At 48.7% G+C, this 11577-nt stretch overlaps 1 protein-coding gene across 4 annotated transcripts in view; it reads right to left on the bottom strand.

Moving 5' to 3' along the window:
- Positions 1-1488: 1488 nt before the first annotated feature.
- pdzrn3b (PDZ domain containing RING finger 3b) overlaps positions 1489-11577 on the bottom strand; it is an 87511-nt gene continuing 77422 nt past the window's right edge. For all 4 annotated transcript variants that reach the window (XM_068594984.1, XM_068594985.1, XM_068594987.1 and 1 more), the window contains 7 exons: positions 8745-8998; positions 7176-7260; positions 5012-5110; positions 4863-4925; positions 4534-4635; positions 4236-4352; positions 1489-3826 (listed from right to left, as the gene is read on the bottom strand). In XM_068594984.1, the coding sequence (XP_068451085.1) occupies positions 2348-3826; positions 4236-4352; positions 4534-4635; positions 4863-4925; positions 5012-5110; positions 7176-7260; positions 8745-8998 (2199 nt within the window). In that variant the 3' untranslated portion in view covers positions 1489-2347. The remainder of the gene's footprint in view (positions 3827-4235; positions 4353-4533; positions 4636-4862; positions 4926-5011; positions 5111-7175; positions 7261-8744; positions 8999-11577) is intronic.

The following is an 11577-nucleotide window of genomic DNA, read 5'->3' as shown; positions in this document are numbered from 1 at the left end:
TCCAATCTTGATTCTCTTTTTAGCTCTATTTTTTGGTCTCCACCGACCTGAGAAACATATCCTGCTTTTAGCATTAAAAAGCCTCAATACATTCACATTTGATGCTGGCCAGATGGCATTTGGTAGGTTTATCAGAGCCCACAGCTGCATGTATGCCGTGACACGCGAGCTTGATGAGAACAGTGAGAACCAAATCAATAAAGATGCGGTTTGCAAATCCAAAATAATGAACTGAAAGTCACTAAAATGCTCCATGGCGCTGAGAGAAACAGGTGGTAGTTCTATGCGGTTACACAGCACACAATCGATTAACATATTGTGGATATGAACATATTGAGTGGTGCAGCTGTAAGCTCAATCAAACCTTAATTAAAAAAGCATTACATTATAATCTGAGTGCCATACATTTGAAAAAGATTTGTAAACAACACAGATCAAAGTACTGAATTTGCAAATGCACTTGAGCATGTCTAAACACGCTATGGATCATGCCCTAATCTTTGTTGCCTCATCAAGAAAACCACACAAAAGGTGTGTTTGATGGAGGCGCGTTGACATCAGGAGTGTATCAGCAGAGTCTGAGCCGCCTTTGTCCTCAGTAATGAGGCACTGAGCTGCTAATTGCAGGCTCACATGGGACTGAGGGTACCAGGTCCCTCTAACAGATGGTGAAAGTCTCGAGTCAGATAAATAAATAAACCATTAGCCCGGCAGGGAGACATCCCCATGCGGGGGCGCTTCATGCCAGCGTCCCGGACAACTTGGTCCCAACACAAAACAAAAATGCTGCTTCAGAACCGATGAACACACTTGTGTGTAAGCAATAACAGCGGATGGAGGGCAGCCACCACAGAGGGAAGGGCCGTCACAACGACAAAAGAAAACCAAAAGTTGTTAGCCTGCAGCCATTTAGATCTGGACAGCGGGGATCTGTGCCGATTGGATCGTTTAATGTCGACGCCAGTCGGACATGCTGTTGCTTTACTTGGGCTCCGGCATGAAACGGAGACAGCCGATAGACTTGTCTTTGCCCTCCAGGAATCCTGGAATCAGTACCACAAGTTGGCGAACGTAATCCAGCGGAGCGTCTGATTGTGCGAGTCCAGGCATATCCGTTATTTAAAAATGTGTTAAATAAGAGCGCAATGGGAGCTTCTATTACCCAGCGTTAAACAGTAATGTTGAGCAAGTACCAGAAGGAAAGTTGGAACGGAAGCAAATCGAATCCTGTGTCAGCGTTTGTTCTCAAACCCGTGGGATTTCCTCGTGGGTATCCAGTCACATGGACCACCCTCTGACGGATTATTGGACCCTGCACACTCAATACAGCTCAATACAGCTCATACCTACTGGGAATTTGAAAATAATATATTCTTATTTCCCTCGTGTGGTCACATTCATGGCGGTCCAACAGCTCGCACAAACAACAAATTCCAACAAGATTTGAAAGCTCGTCATATATAAAACAATAATTTATTATTTCTCTCATTTTACAAGACATCAAATTGTGAGGCTAACTAAGGATTTGTTATGCTGTTATTCCGTCCAATACATGAAACCCTAAGAAAGCAAAAGCGACTACGACGTGTGCCTTAAACATGTCAATTCCAATGCGAGGACACATCTTTGTCTAAAAGTAGGTTACATGCACAATGATATCGCGTTATGACGTCCTCTACATGACGTAACAGATGGTACATCGCGGGTGGTATTAACTTTGGGAAATCAGCACCGTTAGAGAGAAATTTGAACTAAAAATGTGGATTTGTTAAAAAGATTTTTATTTTTTTGAATTTACAAAAGTCCTTTTGAAAAGGAGTACGTGTTCTACCTTGCAGGAAAATAGCATTGTTTCCATAAAAAGCATTAAGTATGCATAACAGTAAAATACTGATAAGAGATATATAGTACAAACAAAGTAATGTAAAATAGTGTAAATGCTGACTGTTTATGTATGGCACCTTTACACACCTTCAAAAAAAACAACAAAAAAAAAACTTCCAAAAAATCTCATATTGTGTTTCTGATTCCAAAAAAAAAAGTATTCAAAAGAGCAAGCACAAAAAGGTAGAAAATGTTATTGAAAGAATTTGAAAAACAAGAAAAAAGCTTTTCAAAATCATCCTCAAAGCTGCAACCCAAGTCGTGTCAAATCCAACCATCGTTATAAAGACCTTCTTTTTGTTCGTCCGGGGAAGGCTCTCCTTATTTCCTATTTACAAAATGTTGCCACATTGAACGAGGCAGGAATCTCTACCCCCAACTGGTAGCGTCCTATGTACAGTCCGTTACTCCCCAGTCCGACCCCCGTCTGCCTCGGCCCGCCCACCTGAACTCCGAACAGGACTCACACTGTGGTCACCGACAGGAGTGAGTTGTAAACCCTCGTGCCGTCTGGGGACTTGGTACCGTGGGTCAGCAGTTCCTGGATGGTCATCCAGTTGTCAAATATTTTCTTATTTCTCTTTTTATTCATCTTTTTGTGGCTGAGTTCGATGATGTTGGGCTCCTTCCTGTCCTCCGGGCCCGACTGCTCCTTCAGACAGTCCGCCCGGCTCTGCTTCATGAACTCGCGGCGCTGCCTCTGCTCTTTGGAGCGAACGGCGTGCTGCTTCCTCTCCTCCTTGCTCCAGTAGCGGCCCATCTTCAGCTCGCTGATGGCGTCGTCGTCGGTGGTCATGCCGCTGCGCTCCGCGTGGATGCGCAGGGCGCGCTCCCTCAGCAGCTTGTCCCGCACCGGCCGCTTGGTGATGTAGCGCGTGCCGTCGCTGCGGATCTTCACCTTCCACTCCATCTTGGGCTCCAGCTCGCCGCCGGGGTCTCGGCACATGCTGACCAGGCTCATCTGGCTCTGGGCGTACTCCACGGCGGACTTCTGCTGGATCAGCTGCATGTAGCTCTGGTAGTGCTGGGCGTGGGCGGGGATGTGGGCGTGCTTGTACGGCGAATGCGGCTTCCGCTCCTTGCCCTCTGGCTGCAGCGCTCCCTCCGCCTCCTTGGCGGAGCCTCGGCTCCGGCTGGGGACACGGGCTTCCTGGACGGGGGACAGGAGAGGTTTGAGGACCCTGCCGTTGGAGCCGTTGGCGCCCGCCGCTCCGGCCGGACCCTGGTGCTCCGCTCCCCGCCGGAGCGAGTTGTCCGGAGACAGCTCCAGCGTGAGCGGCGTGCTGCGGCAGCTCTCGCCCGTGTTGTACGCGCTGGAGCTGTCTTTGTCCGATTTCTCCGGCAGCTCCGTGATGTCGGAGAGCTCGTGGCGGCCCGCGTCGCTGCTGGTGTTGTAGTTGCGGAAGCCGCCGTCGTGGAGCATCCAGGACTCGCGGCACTGCTCCCTCAGCTGCTGCATCTTGTGCGCGCGCACGATGTTCAAGCACTCCAGCTCGATGGTGCGCAGCTCCTCGTTCAGCATCTCCAGCTCCTTGTCCACGCCCTCTTGGTCCTGACCCCCGGCCCCGCCGCCCTGGTAGTAGAGACCCTGGTTAGAGACGCTGTTCCGCATCTGGCACTTCAGCTCCAGGAGTTCCCGGAAGCGCTCGCACTCGTCGGCCGGGATGCCAAGGAAGTCGGCGTCCGCGTAGTCCACGGAGGTGAACGACTCGCCGCCAAAGGGCAGGTCGGCGCTGCCGAGGGTGTCCTGGCTGTAGGTGAGCTTTCGGCAGCTGCCCAGCGTGTTGGAGGCCGTGGTCTGGTCGTCGCCGAGGTTCTCCTGCTCCGAGCTCTCGTCGTTCCGCGTGCTCTCGTCCGTGCGACCGACGCCGCTGTCCTTCTCGTGGTGGTTGGACAGCAGCGTGGCCGTGTCCGTGGTGCCCCCGTCCTCCTCGTGCTTCTTCTGGTAAAAAAAAAGAAAGAAAAGAAGACAAAATGATTTAGAAACAGGGTTACACGTCGCGAATCATCAGCGCCATTGGATTTTGCGTGAAAGATACAGGTACACAACATGCATGACATAATTTGGGTCACGGATGATACTAATGTGAAGTCAATCTACTACGAGTAACTGCCAAGAAAAACGCTGCTTCATTGACACCAACTCAGAGAAACTTTCAAACTGTTTTTGTGGACGACCATGTGCTTTTCTGCGCGACAGCCTCCAGAAAAAGCGTTGCCAAAAGAGATGCCGACAACAGCAGCTGCTCGTCTCGGCAGAGACGGGCTCGGCCAAAAGAATCTATGGATGAACATATGCGCGCGCGCAGACTGGCGGTGCCCGTTTGCCTCTGCGCGCTGTGCGCGTGTACCTGCTGCAGCATGCTGGCGGTGAACTGCATGGCCTGATGGTGCTGCTGCTCCAGCATGTCCATGTGGAGGTCATCCAGGAAGTCGTTCCTGTCATCATCCATCCAGCCCTCGTCCAGCTGAGACGCAGTTGGGGGGGGGGGGAGAAGAGAGGCCTCATTAGATGCAAGTTCGGCGCAGAAGCTCGACAGACACTCTGCCGTTGAAAGTCTTTCTATATTTGGTTCCAAAAGTGACCAGATGAAGATTTAAAAGCCTTGTTGTCATCAACCGTTACTTTTTTTAGTACATTCCCAGTACCTGGATCTCTGGTCTGGCCACCAGCAGAGAGATGTTCTGGTTCCCCTCGCTGGTCAGCAGCGCTACAGCATCCTCCCGGTTCTGGATCTCAATGCCATTGATCTTTGGGGGCAGAGAAGGAAAAACATTCAAATAAAATGATAACAAGGGCTTTTATTTTAGTCTTTTTTACATTTATGCTCCCACTTGTTAAAGAAACCTAACATAGGTCAAATATTAGTTTTCCATATTTGTGAATAAATTACAAGCAAGCAGCGGGGTCCTAGAAATATACATACACTGCATATTGAGGACACAAGTACAACTGCTGAAACTGTCAGTGATCTTACCTGAATGATTTTGTCCCCTTCTCTGATTCTGCCGTCCTTCGCGGCAATGCTGTTGGGATCAATCTGAAGGAAAGAGAATGAAGAATGACTCACAGTCGCTGCTGACCGTCCTGGCCGGCACCATCTACCAGCTGAAGTTGGCCACGCACCTCACTAATGTAGATCCCAGCCTCGTCCTCATCATCAGTCCTGTAACAGATCGTCAGGCCGAGCTTGTCTTGGATGTTGGCTCGGTATAAATCCACTTCCTGGTACCAAACACACACACACACAAAATAATCTCATATCCATCTGAAATTATTAGCTTTTTAAGATGACTACAGATACATTTTCAGATTGAGTGGAAAACGTGTTTTCTCATGTTTGTTTTTTATTTTTTTTTCAGAAATCGACTGACTACGAAATGGGTTTGTGGGGCAACAGTGATCCATCAATCACTGTAATGAATCTTTCAGCTGGACGCTGGGCAGCCATTGGCGTTCTGAGAGAGCCCCGCTGACAGGATGAGAGACGAGGCGGCGGGCCGCAGACGGGCAGAGTGCCGTTACTCACTTGTCAGCGCCTGTAATCTCTCAGATACAGATAAAGATACGAGCGGTGAGTGTTCTTCGAGGGCAGAGGGCCGACTCCGAGAGGGTTAAGCTCCCCCACGCCCTCCAAAAAAAAAAACCCCAGCGTCTCCGCTGAATGTCGAAGCTGATCTTACAGGAATAGTTTGACATTGTGGGGAATACGTTTACTGCTTTCTGTCCCTCTCAACAAGGGATAGATGAGAACTGGTTTTTACGGCGAAACCCTGAGGTCACATGGTAGAAAAACTGTGCTGAACAGCATGAGCTCAGGGTGGCCATGTTGAGCCTGCAGGTGCTCTGCAGTGGGCTCAGACGTCCTGCCACAGTGTCTCTATAACATCTTTTATCATCACTTATCGTATGTTTATCGCACTCAGTAAATCTTATATGACCTCGTTGTACTTTTGGGCTTTTTTTTTATCTACTATGGTGTCAATTTAATACGGTACTGTAATATTCCTATCGGGAGTTATATCACATCATGCAGTATAGTGAGTTTACAGTTTATAGTCACCATAATATTCACATACAGACGAGTGCATTTTCTTTTCCCTACCATGTTTATTGATTGAGTAATCTCTATTGCTGTAATATTTATTGAATCAATCGTTTGTATGTTTATTATGTAGTTGAATAATATGGGTTGATGTCCTGGACAATGTTAGTACAATACTAATATACTATGTTTTGCTTTGAACGGAACGGTATGACGGTACCGTGATGAAACGCATTAAGGTGCCAGACAAGAACGCAAAAAAATGTAATTCTCACAATGTCAAACTATTCGTTTCACCTGCAACATTTTTTCCTACAAAAAAAAACAACACACACTGCGTTCACAACAACAGCTTTACTCACGTGGGTTTACTCGCTCGACTACATGTAGTTTATTCATGTTGTCCGCTTCATTTGCGGCGGAAAGGGGGCGCGGCTTATCTCTGTATCTCCATAAACGCAGAATTACGCTAACAAAGCCAAATTTTATAATATGACTAACTTACTGGTAGTCACAGCACAGACATCCTGTCATTTCTAATCTATTTCTACATCCATTCTCGTGCGAATTAGAAACCTTACAGTGTACACAAAGTGACAAAGCACGAAATAAAAACTGATCCGAGGCAAGCGGAGCATCACTGGATGGATGAGCCGTTCTTCTCCAGGGTGGAGAGGCGGTCTGCGAGGCCGCCGGGGTTACTTAATGTTAAGTCTGCCTTAAAGCCACCCGGAGCCTCACCTTCCTGGTCTCAGCCTTTGAGCTCCTCTTTGGACATTATTAATACCAAGCAGTGGGTGGCTGGGGTTCTTCATGGGAGTGGGAGTCAGGAGTCAGCGGAGGTCACCGAAGGAGCACAGCGGACGCCTGATCATGGCCTCATTCAGACGTTGTTAGCGTGCATCGTCAGATTCATCCCCGCAGACCTATTATCTGTGCCATCTAATTATCCTCCAGCCCAGGAAGACATATTAGGCCCTGTCACTAATAAGTAATGATGTCAGCGCTGCGCATCTGTTGGAGCAAACGGGCAACTCGATCCCCGTCTGGCCTACATCTCAGTGTCTGTACAGAGGGAGAGTGCCCCATCAATAACTGGGATATATCAGTACTCGTGACCGCCGGCGAGGCCGTTGGACTGGAGACACGGAGGCGACCTCGGCCTTGCTCGTGGTGCAAATGATGCGCGGCCGTCTGAGTGCAGGCCGCCGCCGAGACGGGAGCCGAGACGGATCTGGTGTTTACCTCATATTCCAGCTCCTCGCGCTCAATGTCCTGCTGCATGACCTCCAGGAAGTCGTTGGGGTCAAAGTATGCATGTGGAGGATGCCTGAGAAAAGGCAAAAGGAATGTAAGACAAACTGGAAAAGAGTAAATGCTAGTTTGGCCGAGACGCCTAAAACAAATTAACAGAAATAAAAGAACACCACATTTTAGCAATCTGGATTAAATGATTAGATGCCCCCGGATTTGAAAATGTAATGAGGGGAGAGGAAGTAAGACGAACTCAATGCAGGAATCACTCTTGAATCAGATATGTTGAAGCTTCACCCAGAGGCTAATCACAAATTAACATGCCTTGTTATTAATTTGACTCAGAAATCAATTAAAGGAATCACACTCATTCATTAAAAAGCAACTGCTGCTGCCATGGGGTTTGAAAGGCAGCCAAACTCTTTGAGCCCCGGGGGGGGGTAACGCACGCACACACACACACACACACACACACACACATACAATAGATGCAATTTGTGAATATGCAAATCCGGCTGAACTGAACCATCGCTTTAAAGTGGCTCTGTGCCCCGGAGAAGCTGTCACCTCCCGTAAGTGACGGGGACGTTTCCCTTTCAAACTTCAGACGCGTCCCGGGTGTTCACAGCTGTGTAGTCTGGAGCAGAAGATAAGGTGTCGCTCTCTTAATTAACTGTTAAAGTAAAAGGTCCGCCTGTCTCTCTCAGTGAGGTGACCTTTTTCTGAAACCAAAGCGTTCCCGTACCGTCAAAGTGCAAGCGAAGTGGGCTTTCCGGTAGTCTGTTTAATAATATTTCCGTTCGTGCGGCGGTACTGCAAATAAACGCTGCTTTTAAAAGTCAGTTTCAGCATGATTAGAATCCGGTATAAAAAACTTTATTCATTTTCTACTGAGCAGGCTTCATCCTGGCACTGGGGGACCACACACGACCCGGATTAGGTTGGAGTTTGTGGAGGCGTGTCGCTTCAGGTACGGGTCAGGTGATGGCAAACCAGACGCTGAACGACGAGGGGGGTTTCAACACTCGGGGCCACGTCGACAATCATGTCAGCGTTTGCTACAAAAGCTGAGCAGGATACAACTGTTCTGCATCAGCACCATTTTTTTCAGGCATCACCGATGTCCTTATGCTTCATCCATCCCTGGTCTGATCTCCAAGACATCTGTATTTCCCTTGGAAATCCTGTTTGATTGATTTGATTGTTTGGGTCAGATTCAGGCCGCTGAGGAGCCATTTTGGCAACCAGGTCAATCACGAATTTCTACACTGACAAAAGAATATTTCTGAATTCTTTATTAAATTATCCAGGAGGAGGGCCTGCTTTGGCAGGAGCTTTGTCCCTTCTGCCACGGAAAGAAAAGAAGAACCGGTTGATCTTAATGTATGTACATGGGTTTCTACAGGGGCATAGACAGCATGTAGGGGCAGGAATGTGTATATTATTGTATGTATTATGCAGACAATAAATAACTATGCTAGTGCTTCAAGTTTTTTAGCCGCCTACTCATCCTCGCGGGGCTTTCTCTCTTCTTCTTCTTCTTCTTCTTCATGTACTTACTCCTCCGGGAGCAGATACTCCTCCAGCTCCGTCATGGTGGGTGAGGAGGGGGACAGCTTCGTCAGGGCCATGATGTGCTGGAGGGTGATGTCGGTCTGCGTGCTGATGTCCGAGACATGGGCGTCCCCTGCCGGGCCGACCCCTTTGGGATGCGGGGCGCGGCGCAGAACCTGGACCACGATGGGCTCCTTGGCGGTGCGGAAGGCCTCCACCGCCTGGTCGTGGGTGGCCTTGGAGAGGTCCTTGCCATTGACCTGCAAGAAGATGAAGAAAAGGACAAATCAGCAAATTTTGTTTCGATTTTGTATGGGTTTTTTTTGTGGACACACACAATATGACAGGTTTGATTCCATTTGCTATTGCGGTCCGTGAGACTGAAGATGATGGTAATTGCGCCGCACCGATGTCATCATCACCCGAGACGATTAAGGCCTCACATGAAGCACTGCGCCCACACAAACGACTCAGCACGGCCTCGGCTTGTTTTACAGGGTCACTGTCGGGCCGAGCAGAATAAGACCGTAATTAGGATGAGTCTCTCTTTAATTAATCAAGCTCATTAGCCGGGGAGCCCTCATCAAGCCGAGTCATTTCGCAGAAGGAGATAAATGTGATCTGCCGGCGGCGGCGGCGGAGTGGGTGCCGCGAGATTAACTAGGGCGAAAAAAAAAAAAGAGTCGCGGCACGTCGCGGTGGAGAGGCTAATTCACACGGTTTTCACCAGAGATATGAAGAGTTTCAAAAAAATCAAGCTTCAATTTGTTTTTTTTTTACTTTAGGGCCATATTATCTCTTTACACTTGAGCCTGAGGACGATGGTGCCTCATTATACATAGAGCGCTGAGGTTGTTCTGAATATCTTGATATATACAACACATGAGTATGTACGAGTATGAGCTCTATCATATGCTCCTCCTTTTAAAAAATGAATGAATTTAGGAAATGATGTGAAATCGAGGAAATGACATTAGACTTCAGAGGGTTTTGAGGCCTCCGTGTGCTGGTGGAAGATGAGCACGGACCCGTTGGCGCTCTCAATGGAGTGTGTTTCCGGGATCCAATGAGACTTAGTGGTAAATAGAGAACACTCAAGTCTGCACACAGATCTGTCCAAACACGTCAGACGAACCATGCGGATTAAATCTAGATTCGGCCCAAGTGTCACAGTAAGATCCCTAAAACATCGACTGTGGGAGACGTAAAACCGCCCAAACAAGCTTTAACCCGGTGAACTTAAGATGCTAAAGAGCCCCGCAACCCCTGCATGCGCATAGCACATCCCACTGGCCCTCCGATTATCAGGGCTCCCCCAGAGTCACTGTCCTCGCTGTAAATCACCACATCACGCAGACTTTGTGGGTTTGCGAGTCCTGGATGTGCCGAAAGCGCCGATAGGATCTCAGGCCCGGGGGCTCATCTCATTTCCCCCGGCTCAATGCTCCCTTCCTCCTGCTTCTCATCACTCCCAGGCTCAAAGTACCCTTGGAGTCGAGTTACTTTCTGGCGTTTGGAGTTGCAGGTCATAGATCTTCGCCGTTCCTTTTCACTCCACCCGACATCTAACATACATGCAAGTCCGCGTTCAAGGATTCATTTTCTGATAAAACTCGAGGGCCCGGTTGGTGCGTCTGCCTTCCGGCCACGAGTGTCTCATTGGCATTCGCGGCACATTTTTGCAGACTTAGCTGCGGCGCTGCGCTTCAAATCGGCAGCAATATTAAATCTGCTCCGGGGAATGAATGCTTTGTGTATACACACAACCTGCCTTTGACCCGGACAATGTAAAAGCTGAGGACATATTTCTATAAAGGAGTACTTATAGAAACCACAGGCAGTGGGCTTGTGTGTGTGTGTGTGTGTGTGTGTGTGGACAAAGAAGGCAAGAAAAGGAAGGAAACTTAATGCAGAAGTCAGAGGAAGCTATGTGCCCACTAATAACCAGAGCTGATTAATGCTAATCCCGGGTCTGCGGGATAATTGGATCATTTCAGCGGACTTAAACTTCTACCTTTCCTCCATCAAAACTTAATAGCTCATCTATTCACGGTTTGCTGCGAATAAATCGGCTCGAGCGTGTTATCGTATCACAGAATGCAAATGTAAGAAAACCTTCAGAAAAGAAACAACAAAAACCACAAAGCGACCTTGAGATGTAAAACGCGCTCTTCTCAAAGCCCAAAAGACGCCAACAGAAAGACAAACCGGCCTTGGCGTGAAAAAAAAACAACCAAACCAAGTAACACCAGCACATGAAAGAAGAATCCTGTGTGCTGTTGCTGCTGGTATCAGAAATAAATAAATCCTTAAAAACCACACAGGACCTCACACCCGCGGCCATCTTTGTTTCCCACAGCGAGCCGTGATGTTGTACGTCAGCTGAGGAATACGAGCGCCTTTGTGTCCCCGCCTCTCCGCATGCGGTCTTCAACAATCAAACCTGGTTGCCAGGAATCCCGGGGGCTACTTGGAGGCAGTGAACCAGAGACAAAGCCTTTAGCCCCCCCTCCTCCCACGTCTTGTTGAGCCTGTAGTATTCTGCCTCAGTGCTCTCAATGTTGGGGAGAGGTGGAGGAGGGGGCGGGGGGGTCCCCACGACCTCCATTCACTACACTCACCTCTGACACGGAGCGGCCCTTCGCGGCACACTGTTGGGGTTTGTGGGGAGCGAGGACCCGGAGCTGATGAGCCAAAGAAACCAGCCTCTCGAGTGCCTCCCTGACTGCACCTGAAGGTCAGAGTTACCTTCGCGAGGACCGACCGCTCGAGCCGTTCTTCACTTTATCCCCCCCCCCCCAAAAAAAAAGAAGAAAAAAAAACGGTGGCTGACACTCGG

The sequence above is a fragment of the Clinocottus analis genome, unplaced genomic scaffold (assembly GCF_023055335.1).
Source record: "Clinocottus analis isolate CAN_PGR_092001 unplaced genomic scaffold, fCliAna1.0.p SCAF_3, whole genome shotgun sequence".
NCBI lineage: Eukaryota > Metazoa > Chordata > Actinopteri > Perciformes > Cottidae > Clinocottus > Clinocottus analis.
Note: the sequence above shows the minus strand (reverse complement) of the source record. Positions and strands in the feature narration are given on the sequence as shown.